General features: G+C 40.4%; 1 protein-coding gene across 5 annotated transcripts in view; it reads left to right on the top strand.

The window, feature by feature from the left end:
- The first annotated feature begins 37 nt into the window (after nt 1–37).
- Nucleotides 38–19,353, top strand: part of KLHL7 (kelch like family member 7) — a 69,483-nt gene continuing 50,167 nt past the window's right edge. Inside the window, exons 1-5 of one of the 5 annotated variants that reach the window (XM_054494857.2) lie at nt 979–1,107; nt 11,839–11,969; nt 17,775–17,877; nt 18,676–18,769; nt 19,036–19,160. In XM_054494857.2, coding sequence (XP_054350832.1) covers nt 11,916–11,969; nt 17,775–17,877; nt 18,676–18,769; nt 19,036–19,160 — 376 coding nt within the window. In that variant the 5' untranslated portion in view covers nt 979–1,107; nt 11,839–11,915. Of the gene's footprint in view, nt 461–863; nt 1,108–11,838; nt 11,970–17,774; nt 17,878–18,675; nt 18,770–19,035; nt 19,161–19,353 lie in introns of those variants that run through there. The other 4 variants (XM_054494856.2, XM_054494859.2, XR_008503604.2 and 1 more) reach the window with 4 other exon arrangements.

The following is a 19,353-nucleotide window of genomic DNA, read 5'->3' as shown; positions in this document are numbered from 1 at the left end:
AACGGCGCGCCACTGTGACGTACCAGGCCCCGCCCCTGACTCTCTTCATAGTGCCCCCGCCTCCTTGCGCGAAGTGCGCAGGCTCCTGGGCCGGGCTCGGGTTCTGCCCGGGGACGCAGCCCAGTTGGCAGCGTCGCTCCCTGAGCCCTTCTAAGGGGGCCGCCCGGCCTTGTCTTTCGGCAGTGGCCGAGCCACCGCCGCCTGCCGCCCGTTCCAGAGCTGGGCGCTGCAGCTGCAGTGCCGATCGCCGTGTTTGGTCGATAGAATCCCCAGTGTGCCCAGAGAGTGCGACCCCTCGCCCGGCCCGGCGAGCCCCGGGCGTGAACCGAGCTGAGGGAGGATGGCAGCCTCTGGGGTGGAGAAGAGCAGCAAGAAGAAGACCGAGAAGAAACTTGCTGCTCGGGAAGAAGCTAAATTGTTGGCGGGTTTCATGGGCGTCATGAATAACATGCGGAAACAGGTACCGCCGCTGTGGGAGTGACGGACGACGGTGGGAGGTGGTCCGGGCTTGGGCCCCTGGTTCCCGGGGTCGAACTCCGCGCCCTGTGGATCGCGCCCCTCTTTCTCTGTCCTCGCCCCTCCTTCCGTTTTCGCAGGCGAGCGATTCCGCAGTTGGTAGAGGGGCGCGTAAAACAATTCTCGAGCAAAAGTGCTTCTCGTCTGCCGAGGATGTAGCTCCCGAGTCAGACTCCTGGGGGACTCCTCGGGCTGGCTTTCGCTGTCGGGTATCGGTTGTGTAACAGCTCTGCCCTAGTTATCTCTTTGTGAGGCGAGGATCCTTCCATTGGCGAGCCGTTTTAAGGTGTCGTGAGATCTTGTGTGAAGAAACCCATTGGCATAGCCCAAACCGAAGCCCCCAAAGGGAGGAGAGTTGCTGGCCTGAAATCAGCTGCTCTTAAATAAGGATCCCCGCCCCCTCCTGTGTTCCCTGGTGGAGCTAGTTGAAGACGAGTCCTCCTGTTCGTGTTAATTTAGAGCAGAAGCAGCTATCGATAAACACCATGCTATCTTCTAAGGGCACTGTGCGCCCCTGTTATTAAGAGGAGCTCTTTGTTCTGTCCTTGGTGTGTGGTGCATTCGTGAAAGTCTGCAGCACATCCGCGAAAGGTGGGTTATGAAAAGAACGGGTTTTAACGCTGGCGAAGGTGAAACAAAGAGACTTTATTATTTTTTTTTAATTCCATAACATCTATACCGATAAGCATAGAAAGTCACTTTTTACTTTCTGTAAGCTTTATTTATAGATAATACACATCTAAGTAGATTTGTGGGCATGTTCGGGTTTTGTTGACTGGGATCATGTTTCAAGAGGACAAAGCAGGATGTGAGTTATGTGTAACTGCAAAACCTAGTTTGCTTTGTCTAGTGGTTCTGCTGGGAATATGGGCAACAGGAGAGGAATTTAAGACTTTTATGAAGATATTAACTTCTGGTTTCTATAAGCAAACGCTGACTGCAGGGATTTTGTCTTTGTTCACCAGCTCCTGCTACAGTGCACCAGTGCAGTCTATGGGAATGCTTTTAAATCTTTCCTGGCCTTTGTGCTGAAGTACTGTGAATGCCTGAATTCGTTAATTTATGTAACTTACTTTCATGTATCTGTTTTCAAATTCATGTTCCTTTCATGTAAATCTTTTTGTATCTACAATACCACAGACTTCAAATTGCTGGTGCATTTAGCTATTGCCTGCCTGTAATGGTAGTTGAACATAGTTTACCAGTGCTTAAACTTGTTGAAGACTCATTAGGTTCCCTCCCACTCCCGCGAATATGTTTTCGTTCGTGGATCATAGCATTGTAAAGCATTGCCTCAATCCCTAAATAGGGTGCAACTGGATTGCAGCAGCAAATATTTACTTGAGGAGGAGAGGATTATCTGAGACTGTCCATTTAGCTCTTTGGATTTAAAAATTGACTCACATTTCTTAGCTTTGGAGTATATTAACATCACTTATTTACCGTTACAATAGAAATACAATTACTGAAAAATCAGGGTTCTGTTACTGAGTAGGAAGGAAAAAATGGTTACTTGGTGAACAACCAGGGATCCCCTCCACAATGATTAACTGACCTTAATCTGCCAGGTTCTCTTTTTGTCAGTGGTTTGGCATGTGATTCAAACAGTTCTCCAATAGCACTTTTATCAACTTCATGGAATCATGCATCTTTTGCAAGATGTGCAGTTTCACTTCGCAATTGATTTACATTATGGTTGTATTGTGTCGTCCTGTTTAACATCATAACACAAGAAACAATTCACCAAGAATGACTGACAAGGGCAGTTGATGGGAATTGGCAGAAACAGTAGCTGGTCTGAGCCAGAGGAGGAATGTTTGAGTGAGGACCAACTTTATAAGTGCTCTTGTTCTTTAGTAAATATTTTTGTGTTATGACTACTTTTGCATCCCTTTACAATCTCATTGCTTTAAGGATCAGGATAATGAGTGCCTAGATGACAAGGACCCCTCTGTAAACATTCAGAAACATTCCTTCCAGAATTTGAGAACATTGTGAGATTAGCATACCTCAATTCCAATCCCTGCTCTCTCATTATTTCATTTTGTTATTTTAGATAACATGATTTAGGTCATTCCATCTCTCTGTAGCATAGTGGCCGATTCTATACATAGAGGCAAAAGGGGATTCTGCAGAGCCAGCAGCCTTGGCTTCTTCTAAAGCCTTTTCCTACATTGTTTTTGTCATTTCTAGCCTTTTGTTTCTAAGTAAACTCTCCAGTGAAGTATGGGATACATATAAGAGGGCACAAATCATAAATGTACAGCTCAATTATTACAAAGTACACATCCCACCAACAAGACTAGAACATGACCAGTACACCAGAGGTCCTCCCTCATGCTCTTCTCCGTCACCAACCCCACAGTAGTAACAACTATTCTAATTCTGTAACCGTCGAAGTTAGAGCAGAAGCAGCCATTGATAAATACCATGCCATGCCGTCTTCTAAGGGCACTGTGCGCCCCTGTTATTAAGAGGAGCTCTTTGTTCTTTGGTGTGTGGTGCATTCATGAAAGTCTGCAGCACATCGGCGAAAAGTGGGTTTTTCCTGTGTTTGAACTTATATAAATGTAATCATATGGCATAAACTCTTGTGTTTTGATTTCTTAAAGCCAACATTGTTTGTGAGATTCATATGTGCTGTGTGTAGCACTACTTCATCCTTGTGGTATATAGTATCCCATTGAATGAATATAGCACAATTTATCCATTCTATCATTATGGACATTTGGGTTATTTCTAGTTTGGAACTATTAAGACTAGTACTACTTTGAACATTTTTGTACACTTTATACATACCTTTTGGTATACATATGTATGTATTAATATTTGTGTTGGGAAATACCAAACAGGAATTTTTGAGTCATAAGCTATACCACTTTCAGCTTTAAAAGATATTGTCACGTAGTTTTCCAAAGTGATTGTACCATGTTACGCTTCTGCCAGTTGTGTGTGAGAGAGGCTTTTGCTCCGCATCGTTGTCATTACTTGATGTTGTCAGTCTTATCACTTTAGCGATTCTAACTGGGTGTATAGGAGCATCTTATTTAATTGGATTGAGTACCTTTTCGTTTATTTCTTTAACTTTTTGCTTAGATTAATGTTATTACCTGATATGTAAAATAGAGGCTTTACAAGGCAGGTCTGGGTCACAACCACTATTGCACATGTACACTGCTTTTGCCATACTCTTCTTTTGTGTTAATGAAGTCCAGGAGTCTCTTAACATTGGAGGAAGATGTTTTAAGACCTTCCTGAGTACCACCATAGTTTGTAGTTTCTCCACATTAAATGAATTAAAGCATAATTGGAACTTGAAAGCTTATGTTAAAGTCCTTATTGAGAGTTATGTGAGAGAACTACAAAGCTGATTTCACAGTTAGATACTGGGCTCACCTTCTGGCTAAAATGACTTTGCTTCTGTATTCTCATCTGTCTGACTGTGAATTACTACGTGTCATTATCTTTAGGTTCTCTTGTGAATAATCTAAACCTTCAGTGTTAAACTCTTGATAATAATAAGACTTCTTGAGCACTTATAACTCTGTTCCAGCTACTCTGCAGAGTGTTTTACATGCTTTGTCTCATTTAATTCTCTTAACTTTCATTGACAACTCCAGTCATCCAGACCTTCTTATTCTTTTTCCTGTACTTTACTGTTTTCTGTTTTCTTTTTCTGTCTGTCCGGCTTAGAAGCTATTGTCACTCCACTGTCTCTCCAGTGCCCCAGCTTTCTTGACCCTCTGTCCCTTTTTCATGTCCATCTGGCAAACTTCAGTATTGATGACTGATTACCTTCTTTTTGCAAGGCTCCAAGCACAGCTGGAAAATATCTCATTGGGTAACTTCTGCCAAGTAAGTGCTTGGCCACTAATTTCCACTAGACTATCAGTGCCGGTGAGCAGTCTTTTTGTTTTACTATTTTCCTCCAATCTGAGTCCTTTCTCTAGATCCTCACTTTCAGCAGATCACCCTCTTTTGACATCATAGATAAATAGAAGTCATTAGTCTAGAACTATCTACCTTTTCACTTTCTACCACCAGATCTATAAACCTATTTTGACACTTTCCCTTTTCTCTTCTTATCCTGCTACAATGGAGATGCTGCTTCTTTTTCTAAGACCAGTACTTCTACCTAGGCTTTGGCTTCCTGGATGCTGGGCTTCTCAGAAGTATTATATTGTTGGTTATTCCATCTTTGTTGAGCATCTTTAACTTTTCTTCTTTGCTGGATTCTTGCTATTGGCACTTAAGCTTGTTTTAACCTCTCCAGCTTTTGAACCAACCAACCAGCAAACCCATTCTTAATCTCAACTTACCCCTCTAAATACTTCTCTCCCCCCATTAAGATGAAAAGTTGGGTAAATTCACTACATTTTCTTACTCACTATTTATTTATTACTCTAGTTCAATTTGGCTTCCAAGTTCATTCATTGAAATGAATACTTATTGACAACCCACTGTATGCTAAACATTTTGCTAGATTCTGGGGTTGTAATGATAAGCAAACCCTGACAGTCCCAATCCTCATGTGGTTTATAGGCTAGTAGAAAAGCAAGACATTAGTCAAGTAATCACACAAATAAATGTAATATTGCAACAGTGGTAGGTATTACACAGGAGAATAACACGGTACAACGAGGGCATATGGGTGGGTAATTTGACCATCAGGAAGTTTTCTCTAAGGAAATGGTCATTGAGAGCTGAAATAAGAGTAGGTGTTAACTAGGTAAAGAGAAAAGGGAAGAGTGACTGAAGTAGAGGGAACAACATATTCAGAGACTCTGAGTTGGAGACCTACTTTATTATAGAATGGCAAGTTTGAGACTGATTAAAGGTCAGTGTAATTGGAGCACAGAACATAAGGGGGACGATGGTTCTAGATGAAACTGGCGATGTAGCTAGGGACCTGCCCATGCATAGCTTCATAAGTCAAATTAGGCGATTTGCCCTTATTCTAAAATCTGTGTGTGCATGTTTGTGTGCATGTGCATGCATGTTTGTAGAGGTGGGGTGTTTTCCTCTTTAAAAAAGATGACTTGGCCTGGCACAATGGCTCACACCTGTAATCCCAGCATTTTGGGAGGCTGAGACAGGTGGATCACCTGAGGTCAGGAGTTTGAGACCAGTCTGGCTAATATGGTGAAACTCCATCTTTACTAAAAATAAAAAAAATTAGCCAGGCATAGTCACGCATGCCTGTAGTCCAAGCTACTCAGAAGACTGAGGCAGGAGAATTGCTTGAACCTGGGATGCAGAGGTTGCAGTGAGCCAAGATTGTGCCATTGCACTCCAGCCTGGAGACAGAGTGAGACTCTGTCTCAAAAAAAAAAAAAAAAAAAAAAAAGACTTACTGCTCTGTAGTAAATGAATTAAAGAGTTTTCAGAGTAACTCTGCTTGCTGGCAGACCAAGTAGGAAGCTGTAGTAGTCCAGTGAGACACGATGGTCCTTTGGACTGAGGTGATGACAGTGGCAGCCACAAGCAACATCAATGAAGAAAAGGTGATAGATTAAGAAGACAATAAAATCAACAGGACTTGGTGATGATAACTGCCATATGTAGTTGTAGTTGTGATAACTAAATTAGGTAACCAAATTAAGATAACTTAAAATATGACCTGATAACAACTAACATCTCAGGAAGTGTTAGCTATTTGTGTTGTGATGCTGGTATGTGATTGGATGTTGAGGGATTCAGCATAAGGTGTCACTTATGATCTCTAGGGTTCTGGAATGCATAACTAAATGGATGATGACACTATTCACTGAGAAAGGAGTTATTGGAAAAGGATCAAAGCATTGGGGAAAGGATTATAATTTGTGTTTTAGATGTGTTTAGTTTGTGATATCATTGGGACACTGAAGTATATATGACAAATTGACAGGTCTGGAAAGTTGTGGGTTAGATGTATACATTTGTGAATTATCTGCATGTAGAAGATAACTTCTTCATTGAAGCTGTGAAGAGTCAAGAGTCCAGAATAAAGGATAGGAAATGGGCCTATGGAGGAGATAACAAAGGAATCACCAGAAGAAGAGGAGAAAAATAAGAGTTTTGAAAATTGGAAAGAAATTGTTTCTTCCTCCCAGGAAGTCAGGATGGCCAAATGGCCTAAAGCACTGTGTTCAGAGGAGGACTGCAACTTTTGAAGCTGATAAAAGGTCAGAACAAGATTAAAACTAAAAATACTTACAGTAGGACATAGCAACACAGAGTGGTTTGTTGACTGTAGTAAGACTTATTTTGATGGGGAGACAAATGGGAGTCAGATTAATGTAGGCTGAAGTGAGTAGAATATGAGGAAATTCCGGCAGCTGTTTTGAGAAATTTGGCCTTGAAGGGAGAGGGAGTCAAACGAAGGTTGCTGGGTTTTATTTGTTTAAATGGGAAAGATATAGGTGTCTTTAAAAACTAGTGGGAAAAAGAGATGTAGAGGTTGGATATATATGAGACAGAGTGGGTAATTAATAGATAATTCCTGATATGAGATCCAAAGCAAATATGATTAATCTCAGACAGGGGTAGGGGGGGCAGTTCCTCTTCCATAAGAAGTGGGAAGAAGGAGGGGATTGATAGTAGGTGTGTTTGGAATCAGAAGAGTGAAGGAGTTTATATCCAGTGATTTCTATTTTCTCTAAAAAAAAATAGGAGAATGAGATCATCTGCTAAAATGAAGGAGGAAGAAGGCAAAGCTGGAGGTTGAGGAAAGTAGTCTTTGCCAAGAATAGAAATGGTATTATGGCTGTCAGTATTTTTGAAGATTCTTTTGAGGTTGTCATGAACTTATGTTGAATATTAAGCTAGCCTTCAAAGCCCTATCTTTTGTTCTTTTTACCTGAAGAGGAGGTAAAAATGAGGAGGCTAATATAGGCAGGTCACAGTCTTAACTTTCAATCTCATGGAAACATTTTTCTATCACTTGGTGGAATCACTTTTCTTTTGAGCCTCCAAATCTCTAAACTAACAGAACCCACTAGCAGAAAGACTAATTGCTGAGATTAGAAGCAAAATTTTTGTAAGTGAATCATTAAGTGTAATATTGAAGGGAGCCGGGCCGGGCACGGTGGCTCACGCCTGTAATCCCAGCACTTTGGGAAGCTGGGGCGGGCGGATCACTTGAGGCCAGGAGTTCACGACTAGCCTGGCCAACATGGTGAAACCTCGTCTCTACTAAAAATACAAAAATTAGCCGGGTGACGCATGCCTGTAATCCCAGCTACTCAGGGGGCTGAGGCATGAGAATCGCTTGAACCCAGGAGGTGGAAGTTGTTGTGAGCCGAGATCGTGCCATTGCACTCCAGCCTGGGCAACAAGAGCGAAACTCTGTCTCAAAAAAACCCCAAATATTGAAGGGAGCCTCTTCCATTTTTTGGTTGCCAGGCTGTTAATTCTTGCTACAGAGAGACCATTCTGTCTATATAAATTATATCAGATTAGTTTATTTGAGAATGAATTCTGCTACTAAAAAAGAAGCTTGAAAAGCACGAATGTAAGAAGCTGAAAGGAAATGAGGCATCTTGAGCTCATATCTATCTCACTTCCTCACTTTGTCAAATGACAGAGGAGTTGCCAATCTAATTAAGTTAGGACTGAAGACACTGCTGTTTTATTAATGGTAAAGTTACTCTGTTGAGAGCTACCTTGTTGTATTTAAGGACTCCATCTGCTGAATAGGACAGGTAAGGTATGTGTTATGATGGACTTCATAAGCTGGGTTTGGGCCAAGCCATCTCTCTCATTTTTCCCATGTAGGACATGACGGTGCAGCTTCCAAAATTTAGATTATTGGGATATGTATGGGGCAATTTAAAGATTGGCTTATCAAGCAAAGCCTCATTTTCCAACTTTGTTTTATGAGAGAAGCACTGCATATGGGAGATTAACAAGTACTTGCCCTTCAGTCAAAAGTGCATCTTGTTATGTCTTGTTTGGTTATTGATCCTTCCTTATATAAACAACCTGAGTTGAGAATCTCAGTGGGCCGAATTATAGAATTCAGGCATCAAAGCCCCACGCCAGACCTCCAGCACAAAGTAGCTGGACCAAGTAGCTGTAAGTTCTTTTTTCCAAGTTTTCCTTGTCTTTTGGGCTATTTTCTTACTAGCTCAGGGAATGCTTTGTTTTATCTTAAATGCTTATGTGGCTACTTTCCTCTACCAATAACTGTTCTTTTTTGTATCGTCCGAAGACCAGCTTAAGAAGTTATTTAAATTTTTGCCCAATAAAGCTTTGAAATGGGTGGATAACTATTAACACCAGGCCTTGAGATACTACAGGCTGGCAATTCACTTCTGTTTCCCATCTCAAATTTTTCTAAGCCAAGGTGTCATTCATAGCTCTCTAGATGTTCTGTGGTGAACCAAATGACAGCCTAAAGCACTCCGGATAATTCTGTATTAGCAACACAGAATCTCCCAAATCTGACTGTTATGAGCCCTCTCATGATTAAATTCCAACATCTATGCTCTTCCTCTGAATTAAAATGAAAGGCAATTGAATTCCAAATATGTGCTCACCCTGGTTTCTTATACTGTTCAGTTTCGTCAGCCAGAAAGCATTTGCTTGAGTGTTTGGGTACAGTCAGGGTAGCTTCTTCAGCAGCTGCAATGTGGGCTGGCTTCCATTGGAATGGATTTAGTTAGCTTAGCACCTCCAAAGCTGAATTTCTCCAATTTCAAGGTAGTTGATGCCACACTTTTCCAGTATGTCAGAACGTCCCTAGGATTGATATAAGAAGATCTCTCATCTCTATACCAAACAGCCCAGATGTTGACATATTATTTATACAATCCTAACCCACATTATTTTTTGCAGCCAAAAACAGAATATAAACTTTGGTTTCTGGGGAACAGAGGGTTTTCAAAGAAAACATAACAATCTTGGCTTTTGGCTTGCCAGTCTGAATCAGCTTTCTATAATCTACAGACTCTAGGGCTAAACTCAGTTGGGAGGAATCTTCCATGCTTATACGGGCACTGTTTACCATCTATAGAAGAGATTTCTTCAATGTATATTGATGCTTCTCTGGCATAGGACTCGTTCTCGTTCTTTTTTTTTTTTTTTTTTTGAGATGGAGTCTCGCTCTGTCACCCAGGCTGGAGTACAGTGGCACGATCTCAGCTCCCTGCAACCTCTGCCTCCCAGGTTCAAGCAATTCTCCTGCCTCAGCCTCCCCAGCAGCTGGGATTACCGGTGTCCACCACCACACCCGGCTAATTTTTTGTATTTTAGTAGAGATGGGGATTTACCACGTTAGCCAGGATGTCCTCGATCTCCTAACCTCGTGATCTGCCCGCCTCGGCCTCCCAAAGTGCTGGAATTACAGGTGTGAGCCACTGCGCCCGGCCAGGACTCATTCTTTTTCTTAGACAATTGTTACAAATTTGCCAGGGTGATAATACTCAGCTACCAGGTATCATAGAGTTTCCCTTCTTTCCCTATTATCCATCCTGCACATTTAAAGCTTAATTTTGATGTCTTTTTTGAATCCTATGTTCCTGGCAACCTAATGCTGAAATGATTGAGTTCTATCTAATGACAAAGACTTCTCTCATTTTTGAGAGAATGATTTACATTTGTAGCCAGCAGTTCTGCAGAGCAGTTTGTGGCCTTGCATTCCTTACAATTCTGAGCTTCCTGATTGTTCTGCACCTTTCTGTGCCCATTAAGATCCTGTCATGCTGTGAAATTCCTTGTATCTATGAATCCTGTCTCTTGGAGGGGTTTGTCCTCCTTTCCTCTCCATTTGTCTCAGCTGGAGAATGGCCTTTAACGTTCCTTTAAGGCCCGTGGTCCCACAGGGACCAATATGGCCCTTACAGCATGCGCCTCAAAACCTTGCTTTTCCTCAGTATTTGAAATTTCTAGGCCTTGCAAACTCAGCAGCAGTGCAGACATGTTCCTTTCTGTTACCTATTTGTGTCAAAATGGGCTGTCTCTAGTGTTGCGTTTTCCTCTATGGTACATCTGTTCTTTCAGGCAGCCTCAGCTGACTTATTAACCTGCTTAAGTTGGATCTTTTTCTTTCTACATCAGGTATCTGACCTTTTTAGATTAGAGTACCTTTCTTTTTCTTTTCCTTATGATTTTGGTGTTTGTTTTGCTTGCATACTTATTCCTCTAATGCTTTTCCTACAGAGCTTCCCCTAGTGGAAAATAAGAGAGCACATGTGTTCAGAATTAGTTCAGTTACTGCCAGCCTTCACTACTCTCAGAAAGGTAATTCTAATTGTGGGGATGTCCAGCATAAAACTTAGAGCTGGACTACTTTTGGGTTATTTGACTTACTTTAATGTGATCTAGTACTCTCCCTTAGAGTCTTAGTTCAACAAACTTCTCAGTTCCACTATATACCATATGCCGTATAGCAAATACCACACCTGTCTTCCCAGCAATATCACCTTGAAAATTACTTAATAATGCAAGAAATACTCTTGCTGATCTTTCTCCTTTTCAAATCTGTCTGAACTTAATTGTAATGGCCTATTATAGTTGTCCTATTCTTTAAGAGAAATCCTCTAATTTTCTCTTAATATCTTTAGCATTAAGAGGAGTCATAAAATTTTCCTAGATCCAGGCCTTTTTTTTTTTTTGAGATCAAATCTCGCTCTGTCACCCAGGCTGGAGTGCAATGGCATGATCTCAGCTCACTGCAACCTCTGCCTCCCAAGTGATTCTCCTGCGTCAGCCTCCCGAGTAGCTGCTATTACAGACATGCGCCACCACACCTGGCTAATTTTTGTATTTTTAGTAGAGTCAGGGTTTCGCCATGTTGGCCAGGCTGGTCTTGAACTCCTGACCTCAGGTGATCCGCATGCCTTGGCTCCCAAAGTGCTGATCCAGGCCTTTCTGAGAGAACCATTTTAATCTACTCCTGAATTCTTACTTCTCTTCTTCTATTCCTGTTTGGTCCATAACACCTTCCTTGAATAAATAACAACAAAAATAGCTTTTTTTTTTCTTAGTCCCAGCTCTTAAAAGGCAATTATGCCAAAGTCTCCTTTCCTTTGCAAAGCTGTTTGGCCTGACCTGGCATATGTTTCCCTTAAGAAAGGCAGTCCCTCTTTTCCTTCTGCTTAGTCTAGGTATCTTCCTTTGTTTTTCCTTCACTATCCCACTTGCCTTATTCTAATTGTGTATGTGTTTAAGTTCAGTCCTGTTTTTCTTTGCTTTTCTGACAAATGTGATTTCTAGAGAAGTCTTTTTAATGTTTCTTAGGCTTTGCGTTTATTATTGCTTTATTGAGGCTTTTCTAGTAACTAATTCAAGAAAATTATTTACCCCATCTAATAAGGGCCTCATTTCCCTTTATATTTTCAGTGATTTAAATCTACCACCCAGCTATAGTTGAATCTACAATCTGCTCAGGGATTTATACTCAATGCCAATTTGATATCATGCTGGGAGGGACTGATTGCAGAACCTTCTTGACAAGCCACATAAATCTAAAGGTTAGTCATTCCTCAGTCTCCGTTTTGGGATATAACAAAGAATAGAACGTGGGGCAGTTGACTGCATGCCTCTTACTAATGACAGCACATGTGATTAAAAGCTAATCCTCATACAGTGTTTTAGCACTTACATGGACCCAGCTGCCTTTTGTAATCCTGTCAGGTAAGCTTGATAGAGAGCAAAAGGTCATGATACCAACAGATGCCTAAAATGTCTGCTGCTTCTGAGGTGAGCCTTTACTAGAACCAAAGGATTCTTCCTGTAAAAGTCCCCAAATCTTACAGGCACTAAAGCAGCACCAAAGTTTCTTTCTCTATGACATGTTGAGTATCTATGCATACGTATTTGAGGACCCATCACTACTAGTTCTAACTATAGGACATTGACCTGAGCATTAAATTGGGCTTTCTGTTCTTTCTTCCCTAAACTAAACTTACCCACCCAGTCTGAGGCAGAGCAGCTGATGAGCAGGAACAGTCCTCTCCTGCCAGAGAAGCAAGTCTGCCCCGATGATTGACGTCCCACTTTTGGGGCAGACCTAGGAAAGAAGAATGAGCCAGAATGCCTGGCTATGTGTTGTCGTTGACCTCTGCCACACTCTTGTTCATCCTGTATTCACTCTTCCACATGTGATGGATGGAGACTGAAACTTCCTTCTCAGTACTTACCTTCCCAGGGGAAGAGGGAGTACATTATGAGTGAGGAATCTAATGGTTCCCTAAATGATTAAGTTATCTCAATATCATTTTTGATTATCTGATCTCTTACCACATTATTTCCTAGACTTTTTTTTTTAAGAGCAGTTTTTATTTCATAGAAAATTTGAGCCAGGTATGGTAGCTCGTGCCTGTAATCCCTATACTTTGAGAGGCCAAGGTAGTAAGATTGCTTTTATCTGGGAGTTGGAGACCAGCCTGGGCAACACAGTGAGACCTCATCTCTACAAAAGATAAAAAAATCAGCCAGGCATGGTGGCACACACCTGTGGTCCCAGCTACTTGGGAGGAGGAATGGGAGGATCACTTGAGCCCACCCACCCCAGTTTGAGGCTGCAGTAAGCTGAGATTGCACCACTGCACTCCAGCCTGGATGATAGAGCAAGACCCTGTCTCAAAAAATAAAAAGAAAAATTGACGAGAAAGTATAGTATTTACGTTTATTCCCTCACCTCCTTCTCTATACACAGTTACCCCTATCAATAACATATTGCATTAGTGTGGTATGTTTGTTACAATTGATGAGTCAATATTGTTACTTTTTTTTTTTTTTTTTGAGACGGAATCTCGCTCTGTTGTCTAGGCTGGAATGTAGTGGCACGATCTCTGCTCACTGCAACCTCTGCCTCCTGGGTTCAAGCGATTCTCATGCCTCAGCCTCCTGAGTAGCTGGGATTACAGGCATGCGCCACCACGCCCAGCTAATTTTTGTATTTTTAGTAGAGACAGGGTTTCACCATGTTGGCCAGGCTGGTCTCGTTCTCCTCAAGTGATCCACCCATCTCAGCCTCCCAAAGTGCTGGGATTACAGGGGTAAGCCACTGTGCCCAGCCCCCAATATTGTTACATATTATTAACATTCATAGTTTACATTAGGGTTGACTCTGTGTTGTACATGTTACAGGTTTTGACAAATGTATAATGACATGTATCCACCATTACAGTATCCTACAGAATAATTTCACTGCCCTAAACATGTCCTGTTCTCCACCTTCTCACTACATTTTTGAAATGGTATTTTTATCATATATCAAATTGCCACTTAATGAAGATCCCTCACATTTTTTTTTGTTTCTCAATATTTAATTATTTTGTTGCTTCTGTGACTTGGGATTTTTTTCTCATTTGTGTTTCTTTATGGCTTATTTCTCATACAAGATAGCTAATTGTGTTTCCATATTTATCTTATTTGTGTCTGGCCATTTTACTGACTTTTCTTGTTATTCCTGTAGGTGTAAGTTGATTTATCTTTATCTTCTTACTAATTTGGCTAAGATTTCCAGAGCAAGGTTGACTAACCTAATGACAAGGATTTGTATACCTGGTTTGTTTTATTTTATTATTGTTTTATTTATTTTATTTTATTTTTGACTGTGTCTCACTCTCTCACCCAGGCTGGAGTGCCATGGCACAATCTGGACTCACTGCAACCTTTCGCCCCTGGGCTCAAGCGATCCTCCCACCTCAGCCTCCCAAGTAGCTGGGACCACAAATGCGTGCCACCACACCTGGCTATGTTTTTGTATTTTGGGTAGAGATGGGTTTTACCATGTTGCCCAGGCTGACCTTGAACTCCTAAGATCAAGCCATCTGCCCACCTCGGCCTCCCAAAGTGCTTGGGATTACAGGCATGAGTCACCCCACCCAGCCCCATATACCTTGTTTCAAGATTGAAATTAGAACATATCTGATGTTTCACTATTACATGTGGTGACTGCTGTTGATTTCTTAAAAAAAATTTTGTTTTAATTGACAAATAATAGTTGTACTTATAGGGAATGTAGTGATGTTTCAATGCATATAATGCGTAGTGAACAAATCAGGCTAATTAGCATATCCATTCTCTCAAACACTTATTATTTCTTTTTGTTGGGAACATTCATATTGAATGTTCATATAGATTCTTTCTAGAATCTAATATTTATTATTATTATTTTATTAGAGACAGGGTCTTGCTCTGTCACCCAGGCTGGAGTGCGGTGGCATGATCATAGCTCAGTGCAACCTCAAACTCCTGGGCTCAAGTGATCCTCCCATATCAACCTCCCAAGTATCTGGGACTACAGGCATGTACCACCACACCTGGCTGGCCTTGAACTCCTGGCTTCAAGCAATTCTGCCTTAGCCTACCAAAGTGCTGGGATTACAGGTGTAACCCACTTCTCCCAGCCTGAATCTATTACTGTTAACTATAGTCATCCTACAGTGATATAGAATACTAGAACTTTTTCCTCCAATCTAGCTGTAATTTTATGTCCTTTAACAAACCTCTCTCTATCCCTCCTTCCCCCTCCCCTTCCCTCTACCCTTTCCAGCCTCTAGTATCTTCTGTTCTGCTTTTTACTTGGATAAGATCAACCTTTTTAGCTTACACACATGAGTGAGAACATGTAGCATTTAACTTTCTGTTCCTAGCTTATTTCAACTAACATAATGTCTTCCAGTTCCATCCACATTGCCATGAAAGACAGGATTTCATTCTTTGCTATGGCTGAATAGTATTCCATGGTGTATATATACCACATTTTCTTTATCAATTCATCCATCATTGGATACCTAGGTTGATATATCTTGGCTGTTGTGCATAGTGCTGCAGTAAACATGGGGGTGCAGATGTCTCTTTGTTATGATGATGTCACTGGAGTACAGTGATGCAATCACAACTCACTGCAACCTCCACCTCTGGGGCTCAAGTGATCCTCTTACCTCAGCACCACCCCCACCCCCAGTCACACACCACCCCCAGTCACACACCACCATGCCTGGCTAATATTTGTAATTTTTTTGTAGAGACAGAGTTTCATCATGTTGCCCAGGCTGGTCTCGAATTCCTAGGCTCAAGCAATCCACCTGCCTTGGCCTCCCAAAATGCTAGGATTGCAGATGTGAGCGACCACACCCAGCCCCCATTTCTTGTCTGTAGATATACCTTTCTTTAGCTTATTGATAACAGGAGGGGCCTTTCACTATAGGTCAGTCCCATCTTTTTTTGTGTGTGTGTGATGGAGTCTTGCTCTGTTGCCCAGGCTGGAGTGCAGTGGCTCGATCTCAGCTCACTGCAAGCTCCGCCTCCTGGGTTCATGCCATTCTCCTGCCTCAGTCTCCTGAGTAGCTGGGACTACAGGTGCCCACCACCATGCCTGGCTAATTTTTTGTATTTTTAGTAGAGGCAGGGTTTCACTGTGTTAGCCAGGATGGTCTCAATCTCCTGACCTCGTGATCCACCCGCCTCAGCCTCCCAAGGTGCTAGGATTACAGGCGTGAGCCGCCACACCCGGCAGTCCCATCTCTTATTGGAAATTATCAGTCTATTGTAGTATAGGCAAATAAATGTACCATTTGGATACAAAAGACTCTTCCAACTTATTTTCCCCACCCCTCCAACCATTAATATCCAGCTGGACATTAATCTTAGACTAAAACTCAGTTGCTGTACAAAGATCTACATTTCTTCAACCTCCTTCAGTGCGTATAGTCATTCTACTTATAAACTCTGTTGTTGAGTATGCCTTGGAGATGTTTTTGCTGTATTTTGGTTTAGCCCTATGTTTCATGGAAGTTCCATCACTAGCCATAGATTTCTCCCCATGATCTGATATAATCTGATTTGCTTGATGCTTTATCATCTTTATTCTTCACTCCCCACCCCTTTCTCCCTCTCCTTCTCTCCCTCCTTTGACCTCCAAGGCAACTTGATCACTTGTTTTTTGGTGGTAACCAAATAGTTAACTTGGTTCTGCTACTTGATGTTTTTTGGTGTGGTATGTAGCAAAATCACCTGAGAGATCTGCCTCTGTACCCCCTCCCCAGATGAAATAAAATTTAAAAATTCAAGACACTATGAGAATAAAAATAGCTTTAGTTATAAACCTGCATATAAGTTTTAAGCAATAGTCAGTACTAGGCCTTATTTGAAAATCTTCAAATAAGCTGTAAAAGTGAAATTTTGTTCATTTCCTAGCCTGCTATTTGAGGCTTATTTTCTCTCTCATTCTAAACATTATTATTTTATTTTGATTTATCTTCACAAAATAATACAATAAGAAATAACGGAGATTTGTCTATCAGAAACTGTATTAACAGTTTTAGTAAAATACTTAAAATTTGCAAAATGCAAATCCTCTGAGCCATGAAGCCAATCTTAGATTTGTAAGCGATATTTTTTTTACTCTGAATATACTATTTGCCTCATATTCCCAGTGCCTAGGACAGTGTTTAACACATTGTATACACCAAGTTTTCTGTAAGCCTAACCTCTATATTTTGTCTTTAACTTCGTTAAGAAATTAAGATTTTATTTGACAAAAAGGACATTTATTTTTCTTGATATTCATTTATAAGTGTTCTAGTAAGCCTTAAATTTTTTTCTTTATTATTCCGTTTTCCCCACATTTTAATTATTTACTCAGAGCTGCCTTCTTTAAGCAGCTTATGGTGATACTATTTTGACCTTGGTCAGAAATCAGAATTTAAAACTGGCTGCTATCCAGCTTCTATCAGAAGTGCATTTGAGAGAAGTGTTATTTAAGAAAAGATTGCTGAAAGGACATTTAGTTCATCTCCTCTCTGTATTCTGAGCTGTTTCTGTTTCAAGTTAGATCTGTGAATGCTACTTTCTTAGGAAATGCAGTGTATGTTCTCAATTTCATCAAGGATAAATAATGGAAAATAAATCATATAAAAACTAATTCCTGTGTTTGAAAAACTGTCAGGATGTCAGGGGCACTGCCATGATGTCATTGAATTTCCCCCAGAAAAGCTTACCATGAGAAATGTCTTAGAATCTGTGTCAGGAAAAAAAAAAAAAAAAAGACTTCTGAAGGGTTAGTAGACTTGTTTGTTTCTGATTATGAGGAACTTTTTCTTTCCTCTTGACTGTTGGAAAACTCAGTGCAAAATTTTTATATTACATGGCAGCAACTCTGTAAGTCCTTCCTAAATATGTCTTCAAAAGAAATTCTGTGCTGGAAAAAGATTGGCTTTAAATACAAAATAGAGATAAAGCATTTGGCAAGCACCTTTTTAATATGTATTGCCAAGCTAGGCTAGTGAGCCTCTTTTTACTTTATGTATTTTTCCTTTGATTAGAAAACGTTGTGTGACGTGATCCTCATGGTCCAGGAAAGAAAGATACCTGCTCATCGTGTTGTTCTTGCTGCAGCCAGTCATTTTTTTAACTTAATGTTCACAAGTAAGTATCTTCAGGTAAAACATGCCATTATTTCTTCTATGAGAAAGAAGTAAAATCTAAAAGAGAGTATGTCGTTTTTCTAATTTTTAAAGCAGTTAAGAACTTAAGGCCATAGAACAGTGAAGAGATTGAAAAAGTAGTCAGCTGATAACCAAAGGAAAAAATGTCCTTTCATTAGACCTAAAGGCCTGATGCCTTTACTGATGGAGGTACAGCTTCTACTTAAAAGCCCAGGGTTGAGGTGGAGGTTGCAGTGAGCCGAGATCACGCCAGTGCACTCCAACCTAGGCATCAGAGCAAGACTCTTTCTCAAAAAAAAAAAAAAGCCCAGGGTTTTCTTTTTAACCTTAGGTGGAAAGACAAAGAAGCAGATAAATTTCATAATATTTTAGCCGGCAAGTTAAACTTTAAAAAAAAAATAGCTGTAGCATATTGTGCTAGAAAGAACCCTGGATTTGGTGTTCAGAACTGGGTCCAAGTCCTACTTCCTCTACTAAGTACTATTTTATGAGCTTGGGAAAAAAACAAAATCTAGTTTTATGTTTCTGTTAATATGGTCTTTAAAAAAAAAAAAAAGAAGTACACTAATTCACTCTTTTCTTAGCTTAATTTAAGGCACATCTTGTATGGATAATTAATTTGCATTTACTATAGGAATGTTGGGCTTGCTGGGGTATTTTCTTCCAGAGAGAACTGTCCTGTTATTTTTGACTGAGGAACATGGCCTGGAATGCCGTGGTTCCTCAGTCAAACTTGTAGTAGTACAGATGCCATTTATGTTTCTTCTCTTCATTGTAGCTAACATGCTTGAATCAAAGTCCTTTGAAGTAGAACTCAAAGATGCTGAACCTGATATTATTGAACAACTGGTGGAATTTGCTTATACTGCTAGGTGAGTTAAGGATTATTTTTATTTTAGAGAAGTAATGTTGGTATCTACCATGGCAAAGCATTGTTGTAACAAATGGTTGCACTACAAATTCTTCAGAATGAAAAACCACAAGGATGAAAGAGTTTGAATATCCTATGCCATACTAATTCAAGGACTGAAAGTTTAATTTTGTGTTTAATTTCAGGGGCTATTAGGATACATTCCACAGTAACATTTAAATAATAAAAAATCATGGGTAACTAATATTCCCTCTAACTTATTTGCAGAATTTCCGTGAATAGCAACAATGTTCAGTCTTTGTTGGATGCAGCAAACCAATATCAGATTGAACCTGTGAAGAAAATGTGTGTTGATTTTTTGAAAGAACAAGTTGATGCTTCAAATTGTCTTGGTAAGAAATATCAGATTCCTGTTGTGTGTTTATTTTGTTTTATCCTCAATTTGTAATTTAATTTTTTAAAAAGGCTGATTTTAAGTATCCTCATTTAACCTTAAAGAGAATGTCCACTAGAACATTTTCTAGTAATAAAATTTAAGAGGGGCTTAGAAAGATGCATACTGATCTGGGCAGCAGCAAGCTTATT

Source organism: Pongo pygmaeus, chromosome 6 (genome assembly GCF_028885625.2).
Source record: "Pongo pygmaeus isolate AG05252 chromosome 6, NHGRI_mPonPyg2-v2.0_pri, whole genome shotgun sequence".
NCBI classification, from domain to species: Eukaryota; Metazoa; Chordata; class Mammalia; order Primates; family Hominidae; genus Pongo; species Pongo pygmaeus.
This window is presented reverse-complemented; position numbering and strand designations above follow the sequence as displayed.